The following is a 24,608-nucleotide window of genomic DNA, read 5'->3' as shown; positions in this document are numbered from 1 at the left end:
ATTTTCCTTTTGTTTTTTAAACTACGTGTTTCTCTTTTATGGGTTGATTTGTGATCATGAGATATCGATGCGAAGCCTTTGTCATCACGACATGTTTATATCTAAAGACGTAAAATTTTGGGGAAGAATATCGTCGACCAATCTGTGCCATGTCAAGTTGCTTGGCCAGTCTAGCCCCTGTTTTTGGAGATGATTCTGATTACCTAGCTATAGGTATATACTTGTCCTTAGTGTATTTTTCAGGTAATTTACATTAATTAATAGTGTGATTTTAAGGTGCGTGCATTGTACCTACCTACCTAGTATAGGCTATCTAGCCTATTAAAGATTCTAGGTAGGTAGCTCGTTCATTGTTAACGGAACCAGAATTGCAGTGTACCTAGTAGCTACCTAGGCTAGTAGTAAGGTAGTAGTACTTAACTACCTAGTACCTAGTAAGTTGTAGGCTGCTTGATTGAGGTAGACCTAGGCTAGCCAAATTATGGCCTGGCTGGATTATACCTACCTATAGTATAGCCTATAGCCTACCTAAGCAGTCGACATAGGGCCAAAGGTAACCTCAAAAAGTACACCAAGGGAACTTGGCTAATCACAGATTAGGGGCTTATTGTTTGGTAATATTCTATAAAGAACCCCGACTAGTACCTATAATTAGGTAGTAGCCTACTTACCCTACAGCCTATCAGTAATTCTAAGGAAGGGCCCTACAGAGATTTGTTTAGCCTACTGGAAATTTTATTAACTGAACACAGAATAGGGTGTAAGGTAAGCAACCGTGTGGACTACCTGGAGCAGTCTTGCCCGCTTGTTGACCCACCTTCCAGAAAAAGTACTTTAACACATCCTGACACAGAGCTGGACACCAGTCACGAGTCATCGGTCGTGGAAGCAACATCTCGAGACCTCTACTTTCCTCTTAAAATAAGAGTTTTCTCCCAAAGTACAAAATTATGTCATAATTTAAGATTAAACAGGTTAATGAAAGTCTAGCCATGCACAGTGCAAACTTACCTCCATAACGCCTCCATGATGCTTTTGAAAATTTTACTTAAAACACCTTAACGTGTAGAAGATTGACACCATTTCGATGTTTGCGGAGTCATTTGTGTCGATAAACTTTCCATTTCCTGTGCTAAAGCCACACACCACTCTTACCCATAGACGCTGGGACACACACTTCACAACAATCTTAAACTATGACGAAGATCGTCCTCGAGTCCAAGGAAACTCGCGAGGAAGAAGAAGAAGAAGAGTGCACTAGATAATTTTGAAATAAATAATTGCAACATTAGTGCAAGGTTATGAATTACATAAATTTATTACGTATTCATGATAATTAATTTGTAAATATTCGTTGTTGAAAAAGTAACTAGATTCCTGACACAAATGTCATCAGTTTTGCTGTGAGCAGTAGCTACAATGTTGTTGTTTGTTCTTTCCTATTTTTTATCAGTGTTTCCAATTGGTATGTGTTTACACTCCAAACTGGGTATAAGACTTACACTAAACCATGAATATAAATGAAGTTAGTATAGCTATTTGCAGCATATATAAATAAATATTTGAGCAATTTTATCATTATTGCAATACTGTAACAACTAGAATTCATGGAAACAGGTTGTAAATGCATCGTTGTATGTGTGAAGCTCCAGTAAATTGGCAACGATGAAATTTTGCCATTCCTTGCATGCAAACATTAAAGGTTACATTTATTTTAGGCATAGGTACTATTATTAAAAATATAAAAATAAAAATAGTAATATAGACTTTAATCAATGAAAAGTGCTATAAAAAAATTTAAAAAGTTTTGTCATAAACAATTCACTAATCTGTCGTCTGCTCGCCGGTGCTTTTGGCAGTCAGATGTACATACAGGGTGTCCATAAAGTCCCAATACCATTAAAGGTATTTATTGCTCAGAAACCATATAACACAGAGTAATGTAGTTTTTTGTAAAATGTTCTACATGAAAGTTTACATTCAGAGCACTTTATTCTACAAAAAACTGCATTACTCTGTGTTATATGGTTTCTGAGCTATAAATATTTGTAATGGTAAACTGGGCCTTTTTGGACACCCTGTACATTAAGACAAAAATTGTTCCCGCCATGGCTTCACTATCACCAAACACACAATGTATTTCAAGTGCAATTTTGAGTGAATTAAGAACAAAATTTATATAATTACAATCAAATAAGCATTGTGGAGTTTCAGTTGTAATGGTAGTAAGGATAAAACCACTGATTACAAGGTAAAAATGCATTTCAGTTCAAACCATGACCCTGGGAATAAGACGTCATACTTTCACTAATATAGGCAACAAAATGTTGTTTCATTGTGCTGATTACAACTACAATCTTGAGTAATATCAATAAACATTACATATATACACTAATATTGTTCAAATGAGTGCTGGGAAGGCTGTGAAGGACGTGGTCTCGATGCCGGAGACAAAAGGGACTGGATGCGAGTAGACTTCATATTGGATTTAAGAACTGCCTTGAAAACATATTTTACGAAGACCTCACATCCTTATTTTAGTTTGTATGGCGCTTTCATATATCCCATTATGTTGACACAACTTCAATCTTTTGAATGGTATGCCACCAGCATTTATTTAAAGTCTACAGCTGATAATGGTGGTAGAGCTGAAGTTATGCATGGTGGTGCTTTATAAGAGGCAGCTTTCACTGTTACTGTACCACCACTTATGTATATTCTCTCTTTTTTTTCTATCTTCCTTTCCACCCTCTCCTAACAGTGGTTTCATAATGCAACAGCGAGGTTTTCCTCCTATTATTCCTTCAAAACTCTTTTACTCTCGGTTACCATTTCAGTGCAGAATGCTTAAGAGGTTGGACTCTGTTTTGGATGATAAGTTGGCTGCCTTGTCGGTTGGGAGGACTGGAAGGAAACATGTTGCTTCGTCCCCGCTTCTTGCGAAGAGATCGCATAAGAAACCAGTGCTGTCTTCCTCTCCCTCTTCCCCCTCTACGCCACGTCGGCATATGAAGCGTTGGAAGGCTAAGGACTATGCTCTTTCTTCGCCTACGAGGGAGGAACAATGCGGACATGTTCTTGAGAGTGTTGGTGTTTCGGAGTGTTAGTGTATCTTCTCTTATGCAATCTGGAGTGACTGCTTCGTCCTCTGCATCGAATTACGGGCATGTTGCAACCTCCCCCGTCCGTGCACATTGTGAGCATGTTGCAACCTCCCCCATCCATGCACATTGCAAGCATATTGCAGCCTCCCCTGTCCGTGCATATGATGCAAGTGCTCCTTCTTCTCCAAGGCCTATTCATCACTGTAAGGATCTCAAGGCGCCTGTCAAGAGGTCGAAGGTGGTGAGCACGGAGTTGGTGCAGCAGGAGTGTTTGTTTGCTTCTCTCTCTGGTGCTTCCAAGAGTTTGACTCTGGGGGATTCTCCTTTGATCTCGAGTGTTCGAGATTCCTCTTCAACTCACGTTCGTACGTCTGCCACGCCCATCGCCATTCACGGACATGTTAATGAGTCATATGTTGGAGGAGTACGTAGTGATGTTCCTATTGTTATAGTAGATTCGTCTCGGGAGCCAACGCGTGGACCCAGCCCAGACAGGTTAGTTGGTGTTTCGGGCTGTTTGACTGCTGATCCTTCCGTTAATTTTAATTGGGAAAGTGCCCTAGAGGAGCCTACACATCCTTCTTGTTGTCGGTGTCCGTTGCCGGAGCAGGAGGAGGCAGACACACAAGAGTTTTTGTCTTCCTTTTCAGAAGTTGTCGATCTCATTCGTGGGTTCAACAATTTGGAAAGTAAGACTCAGGCTTGGTTACCTTACACTCCTTCTTGCTTGGAAGCCTTGGTGGGAGCTACACAGGATCCCAAATCATCTCTTCAGCTTCCCTTGTCGGGGCACATCCAGTCTGTCTTGCATCAGGTTAACGCCTCTGTTTTGGACCGGGACGGTTCGCTTCGCTCTAGGGGCTCTGCCAAGCTACTACCCCAGCCTCTTCCGAGACATAGGAAGTACTATGCTACGAACTCTGCAGTTTTGATGTCGTGCCATCTTAACCCAGACGTCATTCGCCTGAAGCCGGGATTGACTTTGGAGCAGGTGAGGTCAGTGGCTCCATCCATGTCTCCGCAAGATGCCTCAGCATTGGAATCTATGACAGCCTCCATGTTGCAGACAGTTTCTTGGCTGGACTTCTGGTCTGTGGTCATTGCCAAGATAGCTTCTGACAGGTCCCCAGAAGGGTTGGTGAGTGCATCCTTGCTTGCCAGTCTGTTGCAGTCCGGAGGCAAGGCGTTTTCGTGTATGGCTCACCTCAGTGTTAATTTATGGGCTAACCTTCTTCTGATTGGAAGAGATACGGCTTTGTCTAGGATGGAGAGATCAGTTGACACAGAGTCCTTGCTGGGTTTGAGGAACGGAGATCTGTTGGAGTCCCAATATTTGTTTCCTCAGACAAAACTCGAGAATGTGATAGACCGGCGCTGGGCTGACACCAAAGACAAACTGGTGCACCATGCCGTGTCTAAGTTGGAGTCTCGTCTTCAGAGACATCCGGCTCCTCCTCCTCCCCCTGTCCAGCAGCAGTCAAGAAGATCGTTGCCTGGTAGGCCGTCGAAGAATTTGAGTTCGGCAGGGCCTTCCCGTTCGACTCCCTTTCACTCTTGTTCCTTTAAGCCAAGAAGGGGCCAAAGGGGCAGAGGTAAAGTGGGCTGTTGTTAGGTTAGGGGCCTCTCCCTCTTAAGCGTCACGGGTGGGGGGATGCCTGGTGGGCCATTGGGCCAACTGGGAGTTATGGGGCGGAGAAGTGGGTGGTAGATGTCCTTCAGGTGGGGGACCTACCGCCATTCGACTTCTCTCCTCCTCTGTCAGACAAGCCGCAGCTCAGGAAGGCATATCCTTCAGATTCTCTAAAGTTCTTGGCTCTTCAGGAGGAAGTGCAGAAGATGCTGGACAGGGATGCGGTAGAGGAAGTGGTGCATCTGTCTCCGGGGTTTTACAGTCACATCTTGGTGCCCAAGGCATCGGGAGGATGAAGACCTTCGAGCGACTTGACCACCTTGAATCACTTCATCAGGAAGACATGGTTCAAGATGGAGACCACGCGTTCGGTGTTGGCAGCCATGAGGGAAGGCGACTTCATGCTGTTGATAGACTTAAGGGACGCATACCTCCAAATCCCTGTTCAGCCGATGTCCAGGAAGTTCCTTCGCTTTTCTCTTGGGGACAAGGTCTTCGAGTCCAAAGTCCTATGCTTCAGTCTGACAACAGCCCCGCAAGTGTTCACAAGGGTCTTCTCTCTCGTGTCAAGTTGGGTCCATGCTCAGGGGATCCGTTTGCTGAGGTACCTCGACGATTGGTTGGTCTTGGCAGTTTCCAGGGAAAAGCTGCTGCAGGACAGGGATCGTCTACTTCGGTTCTGTCTGGAACTGGGCATTGTAGTCAACCAGGAAAAATTGAACCTCGTACCCTGTCAAAGGATTCTCTACCTGGGCACGGTCATCGATACGAAAGTGGCAAAAGGTTTCCCGTCGGATCAGAGACTGGAGAAGTTGCCGGTGGTGGCGCGCGACTTCCTGTTCGAACCACATCAGTCAGCTCATCAGTGGCAGGTTCTTGTGGGTGTGTTGTCTTCCCTGGAGAAGCTGGTCCCTCATGGGCGTCTTCATCTTCGGTCTCTGCAATGGAGAGAGACTGGGATAATTCTGGTCTCTGGTGGGGGACTCACCCCTGTTAAAGGTTCCACTGTCTCTGGAAGTGAGAGAAGACCTTTGTTAGTGGGTGGACGACCAGAATCTTTCGAAGGGTGTCCCTCTGCATACTCTTCCACCAGACTTCCTTCTGTTCTCAGATGCCTCCCTTGCAGGTTGGGGGGCTCATTTAGGCGGCCTCATCGCTTCAGGTGTTTGTAGTTTGGAGGACAAGCATCAATATATCAACGTCTTGGAGCTGAAGGCAGCCTTCCTGGGTCTGAATGAATTTCGGGAGAAGGTAGAAGGTCATTCTGTCGCTCTCATGTCGGACAACACCATGGTGGTAGCCTATGTGAACAAACAGGGAGGCCTGGTTTCTCATCAACTTCACACCTTTACCGTCGAGGTTCACCAGTGGGTGGTCAGCAATTCGGTAGAGCTCTGAGCCTGGTATATCCCAGGCAAACGGAATGCGGTCGCAGACAAACTCGGTCGTCGGGATCAGATCCTAGGCACAGATGGTCCCTTCAAGTGGTAGCAGACAAGTTTTTCCAGGTTTGGGGGAGACCCATGCTGGACCTTTTTGTGACTAGCTTCAACAGGAAGCTGGAAATATTCTGTTCAGTGGTCCCAGATCCTTTAGCATTAGCAGAGGATGCATCCCAACATCCCTGGGACAACCTGGAGGTGTATGCCTTCCCTCAGTTTTGTTTGATCCGTCAAGTTCTGAACAGGCTAATGAGTTCACAGGGTCTCAGGATGACTTTGGTAGCCCCTCTGTGGCCTTAGGCAGAATGGTTCCCAGATCAGCTGTCTGTTGTCAGAGGTTCCGAGGGAGATTCCCCCTTGGCGAGATCTCCCGTGTCAGCCCCTTGCGGAAAGGTTCCACCAGTCGGTAGAATCCCTGTCTCTCACAGTTGGAGGCTATCAAGTATCTTCTGAGCGAGAGGCTTTTCTCAGAGAACAGCAGGGCATATGTCCAGCAGTCTCAGAAAGTCGACCTCCGCGGTTTACCAAGGCAAAAGGGCAATCTACTGTGATTGGTGTCGTAAACGGGGTTTTTTCCACTCGCAACCTCAATTCGGCGAATAGCAGACTTTTTAACCTTCCTCAGAGACGAGAAACATTTGTCCATTTCTGCCATTAGAGGCTTACAGGGTGGCCCTGAGTTTGGTGTTACGCCTTAGAGGTATCGACAGCTTCTCCTGGGAACTTTCCTTGCTAGTTAAGGGGTTTGAGCAGTCGAGTTCTCCTAGAGAGCTCAAGCCTCCAACATGGGATGTTTACTTGGTTCTCAAGAGCTTCACTAAGAGTCCATATGAGCCCTTGCGTCGCTCATCTGACAGGAACTAGACGCTCAAGACAGTTTTCCTTCTGGTCTTGGCATCTTCCAAGAGGGTAGGAGAGCTCCACGGTCTGAGCTATGAGGTGAAGCACACCAGGGGTTGGGGGTCAGTGTTCTTCGAATTTGTCCCGGAATTCGTGGCCAAGACCCAAAATCCCTCTGTGCACGATGACAGGTTCACTTCGTTTTCCATTCCATCACTGAATGACTTTGTGGGTGGTGATGCTCAAGAGCTTTTGTTGTGCCCTGTCTGGGCCCTGCGTTTCTATCTTAAAAGGACCAGTTTAGGATGTCTTGTACCTCCCTCCAAGTATGAGTCTATCCTATTGTTAAGACCGAAGGTTTGTTTGCGTATGAATAAAAGACAAATTTTCTAAGACAATTTGTATTTTTCATAGCTACAAACCTGAGGTCTTAACATTATGCATACTGCCCGCCTCTAGCCGCGCCTCTGTGTGTTAAGACATCCCGAGTTGGGAAAGACTGATGCAGTGGCGTAGGTGAGTGGTCCTTGACCACTCTTCACCCGATCTATGAATGTGTTGCCAGTTATCACAAGATTCCTTGCATTCATTTGTTTTTTAACCGGATCCTGCTAGGCGCTAGAAATTATGCTATTGTTAAGACCGAAGGTTTGTAGCTATGAAAAATACTAATTGTCTTTGAAAATTTGTCATATTTTGTTAGTTGAGGCTCTCTTTAGTTCTTGTTAAATAGTAGCTAATTAGAGATTGTATAGTGAGGAATTATTTTACATCATTAATATTTTGTAAACTGTGCTCTCTCTCTCTCTCTCTCTCTCTCTCTCTCTCTCTCTCTCTCTCTCTCTCTCTCTCTCTCTCTCTCTCTCTCTCTGTGTGTGTGTGTTTCAGGAGTTGTGTTTTCATGAAGGCAAATTTTGTATTGGATGCAGCAAGAATAGCAATATTAATGCAGTAGTTTGTGTTACTTCATTAGAAGATAATGTATAACAATAGCTTTTTGATTTTTTATAATTTCTAAATGCATACAACAGGGATTTGATATACCGTAATTGCAAAAAAGTGATATTATAGACAGCATCATTAATGTTTGTACAATATATTAGTGTTGTATACAGATCAGTTTTCTTAAATTGTCGCACTTGAAGAAGAATCCATTTGTAGCTAGTGTTTCAAAGTTCTCTGAAAATGTAGTTTTTGTGTATGTTTATAACATCACTTTTTTGCTTGAAACTTAATACTTTTGCTAATAAAAGAAAGTAATTTTTGGTGTGTATATATATCAGAGAGCTTGAAATACATTAGCTAACATTTGGTTTCTTTTCCAGGTGCCAAGGTATTTGATGCAATTGGATGGGCATAAGGTACCATGGCTATCAAAGTACAGGCCATTATAGCAGCCTGGAAGGACTTTGACTTGGCAGCTGTTCAAAGAGACTTGGATGAAACTGCTTCAGGGATTGCTACCAGGCAGGATGAGTCAGAAGTTTCACGTAAAAAACTGGTAGAATTGTCAAGAGAGTTCAAAAAGAACACTCCAGATGATGTGCGTAAGCATGTCGCTCCATTGCTGAAAAGTTTTCAGAGTGAAATTGATAATCTCAACAAAAGGAGCAAGTTTGTTGAAGGAGCATTTCTGAATGTCTACAAGAAAGTGATAGATGTCAGTGACCCACTTCCTACCTTGGAATATTGTGCTGGTTTGGAAAAGAAAATTGGAAGGTTAGCAGACCTGGAAATTGAGAATAAAAATTTAAGGGAGACACTTAAGGAGTACAATGAGGAGTTTAAGGAAGTTAGGAACCAAGATGTAACCATAAAAGCCTTAAAGGAAAAGGTGAAACATTATGAAGATTTGATGGATGAAACAGTTCAGTCTAAAACTAAAGAACTTGAAAAAGAATTGACGCGGCAGTATGCAGAAAAGGAGAGACTTTTGTATGAAACACAGGAATCTGTTATGAGACGTCTCTCAGAAGCGGAGACCAGAGCACAGATTCTTCAGTCCACCTTAGATCAATCTCAGTCCGAGTTATTTGAATTAAAAAGTAAATCAGAAGAATCAAATGTTGCTAGATCTGATGAAACAGACATTCTAATGAATGATCTTGAACGCGCAAATCAAAGGGCTGTAATTGCAGAAAGAGAGTTGGCAGTTCTCAAGGAACAGCTTGAAGCTTTGACTGCTGCTCATAATGCACAGATGGACAGCATGTCAAATTCTGTTTCATCTGTAAATGAAGTGGATTCATCAGTAGAGAACTTGGCAAGGTCCTCCCTTGAAATAGAATTGGCTTCAAAGGACAAAGAAATTTCGCAGTTAGTTGAGGACATTAAGCAACTCCAGCTATCTCTAAATACCTTGAGGGACACATCCTCCAAGCAGATCCAGGAACTTGAGGAAGACTTAAGTGACAAAGCCCAGTGTATTACAAGATTGGAAGATAAAATTAGCCAGCAAAAAGATTATGATGAAATTAAAAGGGAACTGAACATAATGAAATCTGTAGAATTTGGAATATCATCTCAGAAGAAAACCGAAGAGAATTTGCAGGGCTCATCAACCCCTCCTAAACCACTTGAAGTTCTTTTGCTTGAGAAAACTAAAATGTTGCAAAATGAAAACACAGCTTTGAAGCAAGAAAATGCCTCGGCAAATAAGAGAATTGCTGAAACAGAGCAGGAACTTGCAAATTTGCATTCCTTAGTGTCTGAACAAAAAGAACTCATTACTAGTTTAGAATCTGATCTTTCCTCAGTTCAGACATTATCATCCATGTATCGTGGTGAAGGAGAAGGATCGTCAGTGCCAGAAATTGTAGCTGAAGCTGTAAGGGCCTCAACTAGCAGCACTCCACCTTTAGCTCTTACGGCACATTCCAATTCAAATCCACCTACTCCAGTGCCAGGTGGTGTCCCTCCTGATTTTACATCGGCTGCAGAATCTTTGTTGCCAATAGTTTCAGCCCAGAGAGAGCGCTTCCGTCAGCGAAATGATGAACTAGAAGTTGAACTTACAAGCAAAAGTCAGCAAGTTGTTCTCCTTCAGAATGAGTTAGATACTTTAAGGGCTGATAACCTCAAACTCTATGAAAAAATTAGATTTCTTCAGTCCTACCAGGGGCAGCATGGTAGAGAAGATACTGCTGCCGAGTCTCGTTACAGCAGTCAGTATGAAGAAGCCTTAGACCCATTTTCATCATTCTCACGGAAAGAAAAGCTTAGACGATATGCAGCCCTCAGTCCATTTGAGAAGGTGACTCTTTCAATGGGTCGCTTTATATTGAGCAATAAAACAGCCCGAAGTGTTACGTTTATTTATACAGCTTTAGTGCATAGCCTTATTTTCCTTGTGCTCTACAAATTGGCGCATACAGAATCATGCAAGCGAGACTTTGCTTCAGACTGTGCTCAGAAATTTGCTGAACATATGCATCAAGTTCATGGCCACAGTGACTTCCATGACTTTCAAGGTTAGAGTAGATGGTGAAAGGTGACGTATGTAACTGTGATTGAAACTGTTAGTGGCACAATGTGAGTTATGGGTTTAGAAAATAAATACAGTATTGAGAAATTTAATAGTATTCATATTTGAGCAATAAAATGTACTAGTTGTATTTATGGGAATACAAACCATCATCTTTTACATAGGAATATGTCTTAGCGCATGTTGGAATTGGTCATTGAAACCTAAGATGGTAGTGAACTTGTGGTTGGTGGTTAAGGGGGGTATGTCGCCCCATTCAGCTGCTGTCATCAAGCACTTTTCTTCAATTGCATTTGATTTAAGACATGATGCTGTGCTTGACTGGCCATTGTTTGAAATATTTCCATCTTTTTTTTTGTATGTGTGGTGTTTGTGTTTTTGTTCAATATGGAATCGAATAAAAAAAAGTGAACAATGAAAGGTGTTAAGGATGTGAGAGGTTGTTTGGCTTCTGTATGTCGTAGGTGTTAGTGTAACCAGTTTATTGTCTTGCATTGGTGCTAGGATTGTGCTGGCTGGTCTACTTTGCACTGGAGAGAATTAGCAGCCATGGAGGAAGGCCAAAAAGTGTTTGTCATATTTTTCAAAGGGCATAACTGTCTTTGATATTGCTGAATCCTTTCGGTTCTTTCCTCTAGGGTTGCCCCTTCTCCTCTTACCCTTTGCTATTGTGATGGAGTTACATTTGGAAAGGTAGAAAACCAGCCTGCTCTTTCTGATAGTGCCAACGCAGGTTCATGTGCAGAGCTCTCAAAAGGTGAAACAGTGGTGAATATTCACCACTTCTTGCCAATGCTTCATTGTTGGATTTGCTGGAGTACTTTCAGACATTCAAGCTTGGTATGCCAAGCAATTTGTCTTATGCTGCTGTTCCTCTGGCTTTTTCCACTAAGAAATTGAAAGTTTTTGATTTTTCGGTGCAAATGTTTTACCTATTAAGTACAGGCAGTACTCCTCAGATGGTGCTTCTTGAGGAGAGTAAGGCTGAAAGAGGGAGTAAGATAAAGAAAGACAATGTTATATTGTCTTCCTCATCCTCTTTACCAAGTTCTTCCTCCTTTTTGTCTTCTACCTCTTCTCCCATTAATGGGAAGAAGGTTATGGGGAAAAAAATGGTAGTAATGGAAGCCCTATCACAAGAAGTTCCATTGGACTAATAGTGAGTATCTTACTTCTTTAGGGGGTGGTGCCAAATATCCTCCCCTGTGAGTGATGTGTTTGACTTAGAGTTGAGACATAGTTCTCTGAACATGATGGTTAACCAGTACAAGATCTTCCTGTTTACTTTGATAACATGAGGGCTGTCTCGTTGGACTGTGCACACTTCTACGGAAGTATTCAGAGAAAAGTTGGTGTTTAAGATCCTTGGATTGAGTATATTTGCAGGCAAAAGGATTAGTTTATTATGTGACATGTCACCTCTGTACGGTATCATGGGAACCCTAGGATGGTTTCTTGTGTGTCAAGAACTCCCTGGATTATGTGCATGCAACACATGGTTTATGTGTGGAAGGTCACCACATTATAATATGGCAAATATCATGGCTATCTGTGCGCATGTGTTTGTTCAGACGCTAGGGGTGTTCATGGTTTATCCATGATTGCAATGTGTGTTTGCACAACAGTGCATGTAAGCACTCATCCTTGACTTCCAGTTTGGCTTCAGTCATTCACCATGATAGTGATCAATAGTGAATTAAGTTCAACATATCATATGAAAGTCTGTGTTGTGGAATCTTGGTTAAAGATGGAAACATGTTCCATATCAGGTTCTGTGGGAGAGGGAGACTTAATGCTTTTAGTGAATCTAGACTCGTAATTCCAGAAACTCCAGTAGTCTTCCAGGAGGTACCAGCACTGTTTGCAATGAAACTGTCAACCAGTTCAAAGCCATGTGCTTTAGGTTAGTGACATTTCCCCAGGTGTTCACATAGTGATCATCCTGATGTTAGCATGGGCCTGCTCATATGGTATGCACAAACCAGCTCAACTACCAAGGGCAGTTAGCCAAAATTGATTGGTTCCAATTTTCCTGCATGGTGGAAGTTGTGTTTATTCACCACACTGTTAAAGGCAGGTCCTGGTGTTCTGTTCTCATATTCTAGAACCCAGTCTTTCTTCAAAAGCACCTCTTAGCAGCCCCTGGGACATTGGATATCTTTGCCTTTCTGCATGTCAGTCCGATTCACAGAGTGATCAACTAGGTGTTTGACTTTCCTATTCCAGATCCTGGTCTTGCTTGGGAAAAACCTTTCAGCAGCCCCTGGGAGATTGGATATCTTTGCCTTTACTCATGACATTCACTGATTGATCAACCAAGTGTTGACATTCTGGGCCTCAAGATAACCTTTGTAGCTCCTCCTTGGCCTTATGCCAAATGTTATTGTGATCTAGCTTTTGGCCAAGTTACCCACAGGGATTCCTTGTGGCCCCTCCTTTGCTGTTAGCCCAACATGATGAGGTAGCCTTCACTACCATGTACCAGGAAGTGGACTGTCTTCTGCTTTTGTGCCTCGTGCAAGCTCTGCAGCTCAATTTGTGAGAAACCAGCCTTTTAGAATATCGTACAAGGGTCTTTTTTTTTTTTAAGTACTGGCAGGCACAGAAACTCCTTTTCTTTCTACTTAATGAAGCAGTCAGGCAGTCATAAATATATTGTGGCTTGGTTGCATTAAAACATCATATAATTTAAATTAGATTAAATATATTTGACCAAGGTACAGTGATTTCAGAAATATCAATCTCGTATTAAGTTGGAGAGGCATGTGATAAGTAGTGAAAATCAACCACACTTGACCTGGTGTGATGCACATACACTCATAGGAAATACATTTTTATAAACAGATAATTCTCCAAAATACAAATAATTTCAATGTCCTTGAATAAGATAAATATTGTGCCAGAAAGCGGCAAATTGACAGCTGTCTAAAATTACCCCACCTTCCAGTGCAGACGTGTGTAGGTTTTCAAAGGTAAGCATCTTTTTCCAAAACACACCACTAAACTACCTGCTAACTCTTCCCTTTGCTTCTTCTAGTACTAGTTAACATAAGTAATATAATCTGTATCATAGAAGTGTTGCAACTGTCATTATCATTATTGTGTTTGTTACAACTTCAAATATTTATTAATATGTAGTTACTTCTTTACATATTTATCACACATTTTCATCCTGTGAGGATGACCTTTGTCCAATTTGGGCAAGAACTCATGAAGTTGGCCGTTGGCCCATCTCTAGTCGGTTCACAGGTGATGAGGGTAGGTGTATGTCACCACTAGACCACTTTCACCACATTCTACCTAAACAGCATCACCCCAAAGTCCTTGGACACACTTTTTATGACCTGTGGTTGCTGCCCAACAAGTTATGAAGTCTCCAGGCTTATCTTAGACAAAAAAATTCTTTCACAGGGTATAGGCAGTCCCTGGTCAATGGCAAGGTTTCCATTCCCAGCCAAGCACCAATAGCCAAAAATCGTTACTAATTGGAACATCACAGTAATTATGGTAGTAAATGCCATTAACGACACCGTAAGCACTTACCGATGCCGATAAACCACTTACCGGCACCAAAAATTGCTTACTGATGCTGATAAACTGCTTACCAACTCTGGAGAACTGGGTATGGGGTGGATGGGCCAAATTGTAGGTAAACTTCAAAGTTGGGCATCCTAGAGCTTTGGCTCAAAAGGTGCAACTCCCTCTGTTCCTCCATTTAACAAAGGGGATTGGTAAAGCTACATTCTAAACCTGTTAGTTTTTGATAGACCTAGATACTAGCTACCTTCTGGCTTGTTACCCTTTTTTAGTAAATGCTTGGTTCTCCAAAGTTTTCCCTGAATGAGAGGTCCGATATATCTCTCTGGCTTAGGGCCATATCAGTATTACATTCCTGTGCTAGATTGTATAGGAAGTTATGGGAATCATTGCTTTTTTGCTCATGATCAGGAGCATAGCTTTCTGGGTTGAGATTCAACTGTCCAGTTAGTTGAGAACTAATCCTTGCACCTGGAGTGAATCTCCTCTATAAAAGATGATGGTTTTGTATTACTGTGGGAAAAATTTAGATTTTTAAGGTACGTATTTTTCCTAAGTATACAAACCAGACCCTTTTATTATGATCCCATGTAAACTGCCCTATTTAGTGCTAGATTTTGAAGAAAAATGTTTGATGTGGGCAAGTGAGTGGGCACCTCACTCATCCACCTGTCACCAGTTAACGTTAACTACTGTGTCACCAACTTTCAATGACTTGATTCCAGTTTATGCTGAGGAATGCTCCTACTTAAAGGTTTTGGTTTGGGTATCTAAGAAAAATATAAATTACTTCAAAAATATATTATATTTATGGGAAAGGATATGTTTTATTTATTGGTGTACAAAACTTTTTGATTGATCTAATAGTGTCATTCAAGTACAAGCTTTGTATGGGTGGGTTAGTTAAGATGTCAAGATTTTACAGCTTTTGGTCTTTTATATATAAATAGTTTTTGTTTTAGGTGGAAGGTTGTATTCTTAATGTGAAACATTAAGTGTTTAGGATATAGATAATTTTGCTAATTAGTATGTACTTTACATTATATGGTGCATTTTGGAATTCCTAAGATAGTATGTATAAGTAACAGACTCAAAACTCTTAGTACATACAAATGAAAACTACTGTTTCAAATAAATTCTTCCTAGTATCCTCAGCAACCAAGTTGGAAGGAGATCATTTACAGTATTCTCATCTCTCCTGGTTTGTTTTCTTCACACAGTATCTCATAATATAATCAGATTCAGTTTTTTGAAGATCTGGATAAATTCTTGTAGGTTTAGATGGTTGCAGATTCTGATTATTTCAAAACTTTTGGAGATTGTGCAAAATTTGAGGGTAGGTTGGAATATGGTCTAGGTAATACAGTACAGTATACTGTATGTATTAGTTAATTATAATATGTATTAGGTTGGCACAGGATTTTAGTCTTTTAACACAGTGAAAAGGACAGTTTTCCACTTTTTGTCTATACATATATATATTTGTTGATACTTGGCAGTCTTGATAAACAATACTTCAGATAATGGTTTGCTTGATTTACATATTTTATGTTACAATATGTTTTGTATAGATAATGGTTTTCTTGATTTACAGATTTTATTTTACAATATGTTTTCCCTTATAGTAATGTATTTAGTTTTTTATAATAAAATTGTTTCTAAGAAAAGCTGTGGTTGTCTATAACATGGAAATTTTAGAACCGCTGGTCATTTGTGTAGTATCTCGTAAATTCCACTTGTTAATTTTCCTCCTTTGAAGTTGACAATGTTTAAGTAACCATAAAAAAATAAAGGTAGTACCCTTTAATCTTTATAACAAAAGGGGAGTTTTAGTTTTAATATACTTTGACGGTGTTGGTTAGTGGTTCTGGTTTATCCTTGTCAGGAAAATGTGCAGTAACTGAAACTTCTTTGTACAGCCTACTTTACATTAGTATCTCTTAAGCACCTAACTGCATCACTTTGTGCTTTTTAATTATCATGCATTAATTGAGTCTCTTTCCTGCCTAACAGAAATTCTGTCCCTTAATTTTCATGTTGTCCTTTGAGCAGGTCCCTTGGAATTATAGAACATGTTCATGGTCCTGTTAAATTAGTATTTAAAAAATGTAAATATCAGTACATTAGCAATATTGTAAAAGTAATGGCCTCATTAGCTTTTAGATTGTAAGTCACCATAACTTCATTGTGGCTGTTTTCAGAGTTTTCTGTTTTGGTGGCAAAAAGAAAACTGTTAATCAGGTTAATTGTCAAGTTCTTGAAGATTTTCTAGTACCATTTTCACCTGCAAAGGCATTTTGTGTACGGACTACTGTATAGGGTATCGAGTTTCTGAGTTACAGTTTGGTGTCCCATGCTAAGGAGACTTATAGAAAATTGTTAAAGAATAATTATTATTGCTGTTGTTTCCAAAAAATACTTGGTTATTTAGATGAAGTTGGTTGAAAATGAAAGGACTTTTGTATGTCACGTAGTTTCCAGCAATGCACGCACACTCCTAATTAGTGTTCTTACTGTAATGTTAAAATAGCTGCCTGTGGCTACTAACAACCATTGGTCAGAGTCTGGTCTTTACAACACTACCTTTGATATTTTGAAAATTTGGTGGAACCTTTTATAATCTATTACCGATTCATTTTTCTTATTGTAAACATAGTTTCATATTCTATAAGTCTCTTTTCTCAAAATTTGAATGGCCTAGTTGTGGACAAGGTGACAAATTGGTCCATGGCAAACAGACAGCAGTCACGGGGAAAACAATTAACATAGTTTATCAAAATTTGGTTTATAGTTAGAAATGGTTTCTTGATTGTGGATGGCTGAGAACTTTCAACTCTTATATCACTGTTTTGTTCAGTGTTTTCAGTGATGAGATTATTTAGACTGATCTCCTATTGGTAAGGATGACCAGTAACCGTCTCGATTTTATACTCAACTTTGAGAGGAGGCTAACAGTGGAGAATGTGATGTTCTAATTAAAATTTGGTGCATAGGGTGATCAGTAACAGTAGCAATCTACTGTATGTATTGTAATACTGTATGTGAGGACAAGCAGCAGTTCTTCAGGGGAAGATATCACCAGTTGAATTGCCTCCTCCTTTGTTATGGATATTTTGTAAATTTCAGAGACATAATTAAAAAACCTTCCCAAAGTGGACTGGAATTTGCTATACTAGACATATTCCGTCTTTTTTATAGAGATGCATGTTATGGTAAGACTGGATATTGGGGAGACATCTCTTGCTATTCACTAACATTGCATGAACATTAGAGGAGTTTTGCCTCTCTACTTTAAGCTCTCAGGCCTGCCTAAAGTACATTTGGGATCCATTGATGGGAGATCAAAAACTTGTCATTGCCAAGATTAGTTCCCATGTGATAAGGAATGGCAAGAAATAATCTTTGTTGTTGCTGAAGAGCTCCTTTTCATGTTAACAGATGACATAACTGTTCATCCTTATGTTTGAGAGATTTTTAAGACAGACACATGGATATCTTTTCTTTAGTGCCTGTGTTTGAATAAAGAAAACGTATGAAAGGCACTTCATCCTACCGATGTATGTGCCAGTGATGTAAGCTGGGGGAATGTGCACTGGCTGTTTCATACTGCCAGTAAGGTTTTCATTTCTTCCTTTCTATTCTGTAGAATTAATTCTTGCTCAAGTCCTCAATAGGTGCAGACTTAGAATGTACATTTGACTGCTGATAATGTTATTTAGTACTATTACACAAAACAATCTTAGTGATAGGTAATTTCATCTGTGTCAATTACCTTTTGGAATCATCATGTAACATGATCTGTCGGACTCTGAACAGAGTAACTTGAAAACCTAGTTCCTTTCTGTCTTCAATGGTGTTCTGTTCTCTTATACTGTATTTAAACTATGTTGTGTGGGCTTGGTCTTGCTTCTGAAGACTGGATTTCTTAAAACAATTTCTGCACAATATTTCATAGTGCAATATGCATTTGTATACTGGAGAGTCCATTTTCTTACCAAATTAAAAATATTTGCCTTTGTAGGAAGTAATGGACAGTCATATGAAGTATTGTAGTAAAGTGGAATTCTATTGTTTTCCTCAAAATGTTAGTTTCATCATTACCATTACTACTTTAATGTTTTTTCATTTGTTCTGTACTTCCTATAGCAGCTTATAATGGCTTCCCAATTTTGTTATTTTATAAAGTTTATTTAGAAGTCTGGGATAGAGAATGCCATAATTTAACCATTTCACAGAAATGGTGTATACCAGGAAGGACTAATTTAGTAAGAACATAGCAACTGTAAATATAATGTATCCTGATTTTTATGAGGAATTCATTTGGATTAACCTAATGGATAGATTGTCTAATAAAGGAGAATTTCAGGCAGCCAAAAGAGCTTGTTAAAGCTTTTGTTAGCTTACACAAATGATTTCTCATAAATAAGGTAATTTATATTTTTTTACAGTCATTAATGTTACTTTGATTGTATGTTAGTTGCTTTCTTAAAAACTGTCACATGGTTATTTTGTACACTCAGATTACAGTATGTATTACACAAGTTTTGTTGAGTGAATTGAAAAATTCCTTGTTGGCTAAATGTTTTATGAAGTTGTATATGGTAATGCTCTTTTCCTGGAACTTTGTAGTAAATTTTAATTAAAGATGCGTATAATGAATATGTGCATTTGTTATAACAAATGCAAAGTTCGATTTTATGTTGAATTATAATGAGCTTTCAGACGACCTTTACAAAACCTGCAGTATAAATTTTACTTGAGGTGCTGGTTTTGTGTTAATTTGTCAAATTTGAATTCCAATATACATATTTGGTTGCTGAACTGTCTCTAAAATTTGGTGTGAATGGTTTTTGAGTAGGTTTGGTTGTGTATCTAGTTTCCTGTTTATTCCTTCCATGTATAGAAACAAGTGGATTAGAACTGATCGATCAAAGCTTTTGTTTTTGTTGGCTAGCATTGAGCAACTCGGTTAGATTGGGTGATCTTGGGTGAAAGCTGTCTTTTAGTTTAGTCCAGACTTCATTTTTTAACTACCATGCCTAATTTTTAGACAAATCAATAGACTTTATAAATTATATTCATTCAAAGTAATATATTTTGTTAACTTGTAAGAAATTTATGGAAATACACACAGTGTATTAATTGCATTTTATTTCCTCATTTACATGTTAACCTGTAATGTTGGCTGTCTTGCCTCGTGATTTTGATTTGAGTGTGTTGACTGAATAGTAAAAATTTGGGGCAGTCCAATAAAGTAAGAAGTTTTTATTGGTACTTATAGACATTGAGTAAAGTTGCCTTTTTTTTGTGAGCCAGTAAAGGAGACTAGAAAAGCTAAATTTACAACTTTTGGCCACAAAAAGAGTTAGGGTTAAATAAGTTAATTTGTAACATTTCTAAAAGATTGGATTTAAAGCCTTCAACTTAAATGATGATAACGTTAGAGCACAGCAAGTCCCAAAATGGCTAGGCTCTATTTCCAGCCAGGATAGGTACATACAGATGGGAAACATGGTCAAACAAAGACTCAGAAGGACAGTGGAGGAATTGTTCCCCTATCTGTTTCTGATAAACTGAGAATGATGTGTAGCTAAGTGCATAGTTATACATGGTTAAGAAGTCAAAGAATGACTGTGTAAACACTATAACTTACAAATGGTAGTGGTTGTCTTGTCTAGCAGTAGCAGGGAGTGCCACAGTTGGTTTAGGGACAAAGTTGAGTTACATTGAACTATTACATGGTTCCTTGTTTAGGGAGAAAAAGTGATGCTAAGAGGAAGGTAGATGGCAAGGGTAAAGAAAATGATTGGGGGAGATTGAAATCATAGGGGGAATCGCAATGTTCAAGTGGATGAGGAAAGTTGCAGCAGATATTCAAAACATTACAGTGAAAACGACTAAATGCAACATTGTTCATGTGCGAAACAAACCTTTGGTCAAAATGAAGATACATATACGTCAACATTATAAAGTAATGGTTGAACAGACAATGCTTTGAAAATATTCAGTATGAACTAGAGGGAATGGCTATGTCAGAGGAACCTATAGAATATGTGACATGTGTGAAGAGTCCCCTATAGGAGGTTTAGTCCCATCAGTAGACTTCATGTACTACTGTATCTTGCGGTCCAACCCATCTTACTATTGAATAGTTTTACTGTGGGGGTTTTCTTCTAGTTTCACCTTTAAATCCCCTATATACTTCATCTTATTCTCTGAATATCTTTTATCTTGTTCTCCAACCACTCCAACTCCCTTTTTCACTGTCTTAAATGATGAATATAGCTGGAAATATCCATGTTCTTTGCATTAATGCCTACTTTGTGTTCATTCATTCATTTGAAGACAAAAAGTGGAGAAGTTTCTGAACCAAAAAAGGAATTGTTGCCTAACGATAAGCTCCATGACCATGAGGAGTAACTTTGTGATTTACTCTAAACAGCTGGAAATTCAGTCATCGAGCTGACCACAGTACTGTAGTATAAGAAATCATTGGAAAGAAAGATATAGGGCCAAAAGATTGGAAAAAGAGTAACAGTTCTTTATTTTTTTATAAAAGTAGCTATGGAAGCTGCTATACACAAATAACTTTGTGTTAACAATGGAATCAGAAGGACGGACAGATAATATAAATGGTTAAATGATGGAATTGTGGAATGTAAGCAAACATAAACTTAGGCAACTAGTAAATAAGCATAATAGAAACTCAATTTGGAAAATCCATAGGTAATTCAAGAAGAGCAAGTTCTAGGTATTGTGCATGAATGAAAATTATGCTCAAAGCTATGTACCATACTTTCGGGATCAAATAACAAGCTCTATGCGTACCTAAAAATGTATTGATTGTAAGACTTGCAATATCATGAGCTGCAGTTCAGACTTTTCACACATGTTTTTGTTTATAAGTGGGATCTGAACTTACAGTCAGTTAATTGAGTATTCGTCAAAATATTAAACAAGTACATATTAAAAAAAATAATAAGATTTCTTGTAGTATCCTAATTTAATACTTTGTCGAGCCTCCTTTGGCTTTGATGATGGCTTGCAGATGATGTGGAAGTGAAAGAGCCAGGTTCTTCAGTAGTTGGGGTCAAGATTGTCCCAGATGTCACAAAGTGCAACCTCGAGCTTAGGAATGGAGGAGACATCACGATTCCGTAACTGCTATTTCATAATCCCCCACAAGTTCTCAATAGGATTCGGATCTGGCGAGTTGCCTGGCCAGTCTTGAAAGTAATTAATGCCACAAAAATCAAGATACGTAGTTTGTAATTAATCTTGTGATATGTGCAGGGGCACCATCCTGCTGAAAGAAGCCATTGGTGGTGGCCTCAAAGCAATCTTCCAAATAGTCCACGAAGAGTTCAAAGTATGTATACTGTCTTTGGTCACAGTATGATTCTTCGGCAGTATGATAGAGTTTTCCAGTGCCATAGAAGGAAAAACACCACCAACCCATCAGATACTGGGGTTATTTTACTGTGTGCTGCATGAACTTGGGGTCATAGGGATCATGTTGTTTTAGATTAAGCCCTCCTTTTAAGTTTTGCCCACCTGTTGTTTGTTACTGTGAATGTGGCTACATCTGTCCAGAGGACACATTTCGACCCTCCACCCATACCATCTCTCTCTTGCAAAAAGAGTGTGAGGGTACAACAAAGAGGCAGGTAGAAACAGTACTAGCTTTATTACAGGTATCCACAGGTTATAAACAGGTGTGCGGACGGATATGTAGTTTGCCAACTGATACTGATACAAAAATGACTTGATGTGACCTGGATTTGTGTTTCTTGACAAACCTATTTACAGGGATATTATTTGCTACAAATAGCTAACATATAAGAATGATATATTGATGGCAAGGCCGAAAAGTGCTTAATACAATGATATGAAGTACAATGCGGACAGGAAAACTATGTACATAAAAATGAGAAAAGGCGTTGTCCTTACAAATACTCCCCCCCCCCCCCCCCCCCCAAGACAATGGTTATGGCAGTAAACACTGGAGGATAAATCTTGTGACAACAGGAACTGGAGGACTGAGAATTATTCGTGGTAGTGTATTGGAGAGCGGAGGCAACCCAAGTCTATGACACCAGCTGTTTCGGGGGGCTTGCGTCCTCCATGTCCTCCAGAGAGCCCGACGGCAGGATTCTGCCCCTGAAACAAGTCCTGGGGGGTTTGACTGCTGTCCTAGGATAGCCACGGCACCGTTGGTGTAGTTTGGGAACCTCAGGAAAGCAAGTTCTGCAGCAGTACTCTGGGGCGTCTGCTGGGTTCATCTTCAGTGGTGTCCTCCTCCGTCAGGAAGGCTGGTTTCAGCCTGTTGACGGAGACCCAATCCTCGCGGCTGTGGACAAGTAGGAGGTACGGCTTTTCAGAGCGCCAGAAGATGCGGAAGGCCGCAGTATGGTCTTGTCAAGGGTGGCCGGTGGGCGTCGTGACAGATGAAGACGTGTTCACTGGTGGCTGAGGCCTTGGGCCAGAAATGACTTGTCCTGTCAGAGAAAGTCTTGAGGAAGGGGGTGAATTTCCTGGCAGTCTCTCACAGCCTGGCAATCGAGATGTCCTGGACAGCGGTTTTCGTCAGGAAAAACTCGCCTGGAACTGCCAAGGTTTCCCCGTTGACTTCTCCGCAGGTGATGCATCACAGTTTGCCCTCGGGGCGGGTGTGGAGACTGAGGAGGACCCAAGGTGGCTGCGCCTTCCAGTTGTTGCCCAAGCAGCGAGCCATCATGGAGGCCTTCAGGGAGTGATGGAACCTTTCCACCATACCGTTGGCTGCGGGGGTTGTAGGCGGTGGTGCTGTGGTGCAAGGTTCCCATCAGGTGAGCCATGGCGGCCCACAAATCTGACAGAATGGCGTGCCTGCGGTCCGTCGTGATGTCATCAGGCACTCTGAAACGTCTGATCCAGCTGGAGAGAAGGGCTTCTGCACAGGGGCTGGTGGTGGGCCTCCATCATTGATGTCACTTCGGGCCATCTGGTGGATTGATCGACGATCGTCAGGAGGTATCTGTGACCTCCCGACGGAGGAAGAGGCCCAACGACGTCTATGTGGATATGGCTGAACCTCCACTGGGGCTGGGGAAAGCTGCCAATGCCTGATTCGGTGTGCCTGTTGATCTTGCTCGTCTGGCATGGGATGCATTGTATGGGCCATTTCTGAGAGTCCTTTTGGATGTCATGCCACACAAACTTCTCTGTCAGGAGGCGCGTTATCATTCGATGCTGACGTTGCAGAGGAGAGTTGTTCCCGAGGGACCGAAGGGCACGTCTTCCCATTAGAGGGAGGTGAGTGCAGTTCAGTAGGCTGGCACCTCAGGGTCGGCTGCTTGTTCCCGGGCTAAGTCCTAGTAGTTGATCTCAAGGTGGACGGAGCTGATCTCAACTCCTGAAAGGGCGTCGGCCACGGGGGTTTCTCCTGCTGGGGACAAAGCGGATGGGGCAGCCGAACTCTGTGATGGCTGTGAGGTGTCGCTGCTGTCTGCCAGACCAGGCGTCGCCTGCTTTGGTGAAGGCGTGGACCAGCAGCTGGTGGTCCATCCTGATAGTGAAAGGGTTCCCCTCCAGCAGGTAGCAGAAGTGGAGAACGGGCTGGTAAACCACTAGTAGCTCGCAGTCGAAAGTGCTGTAGTGGGTCCTGGTGGGCTGTAATTTCCTGCTGAAGAAGGCAGGTGGTTGAGGGGCCCTGTGAATCACCTGCTCCAGGACTGCTCCGCAGGCGATGTTGCTGGCATCAGTGGTGAGCTGTAGAGGCACTGCGGGTCCTGGTGGTCCAGGCTGGTAGCTCTGGTGAGAGACGTCTTCGTCTCGTTACCCAGGCTTTCACATAAGCCCTCCACATCACTGGAAGCTTCTCCTTTAGCACTTTGTGGGGCTTGAAGGCTCGAGGAGTCTCTGAATGATACACAAGTAGGGGCTTCACCTTACAAGCCCCACTGGCGTTTGAACAAATTGCGAGCATAAGCTTGTCTTTCATAGGCTTATGCCTGAGTAGCTTCTTCTATTCCTCCGTGATGTACGTCCGACGAGGCATTTTTTTTCCAAAAAGGGCCAGTCTCGTCACAGTTGAAGACTTGCTGAAAACTGTAACCTTCGTTGATCATCATCTCGTCGAACGTCTTAATAAAGGCTTCGGCTGCTTTCATGTCCGAGCTTGAGCCTCCCCATGCCGCACCACCAAATGGATGCCAGTCTGTTACCGGAATTTTTCAAACCACCCACGAGAAGCCTTGAAGTCTGGGGTTGGCGTTGATGTCCCTTATACTCCATCATCTTTGGCCTGGGCAATCAAATCGCCGAAAATAGCGCTGGCCTTGTGGCAGATTGCGGTCTCGGTTATCATATCGCCAGCGATTTCTTTGTCTTTTATCCATACAAGAAGCAGCCTCTCCATCTCATCATGCACGTGGCTCCTCTTGTTGGACAAAATATTCACGCCCTTGGAAGGTGTAGCTGCTTTGATGGCTTCCTTCTGCTTAAGGATGGTGCCTATCGTTGACAGATTTCGGCCGTATTCCTTAGCGATCACACTCAGTCGCATGCCAGCCTCATACTTCTTGATTATC

At 41.4% G+C, this 24,608-nt stretch overlaps 2 protein-coding genes across 2 annotated transcripts in view; both read left to right on the top strand.

The window, feature by feature from the left end:
• Nucleotides 1-24,608, top strand: part of LOC135225712 (trafficking protein particle complex subunit 12-like) — a 135,699-nt gene that overhangs the window by 160 nt on the left and 110,931 nt on the right. The window lies entirely within an intron of this gene.
• LOC135225713 (protein CASP-like) lies at nucleotides 29-19,179 on the top strand. Its single transcript, XM_064265081.1, has 2 exons — nucleotides 29-243; nucleotides 8,342-19,179. Exon 2 carries the CDS (start codon nucleotides 8,383-8,385, stop codon nucleotides 10,489-10,491), a length of 2,109 nt encoding a protein of 702 aa, XP_064121151.1. The 5' UTR covers nucleotides 29-243; nucleotides 8,342-8,382; the 3' UTR covers nucleotides 10,492-19,179.

The sequence above is a fragment of the Macrobrachium nipponense genome, chromosome 13 (genome assembly GCF_015104395.2).
Source record: "Macrobrachium nipponense isolate FS-2020 chromosome 13, ASM1510439v2, whole genome shotgun sequence".
In the NCBI taxonomy this organism is placed as follows: Eukaryota; Metazoa; Arthropoda; class Malacostraca; order Decapoda; family Palaemonidae; genus Macrobrachium; species Macrobrachium nipponense.
This window is presented reverse-complemented; position numbering and strand designations above follow the sequence as displayed.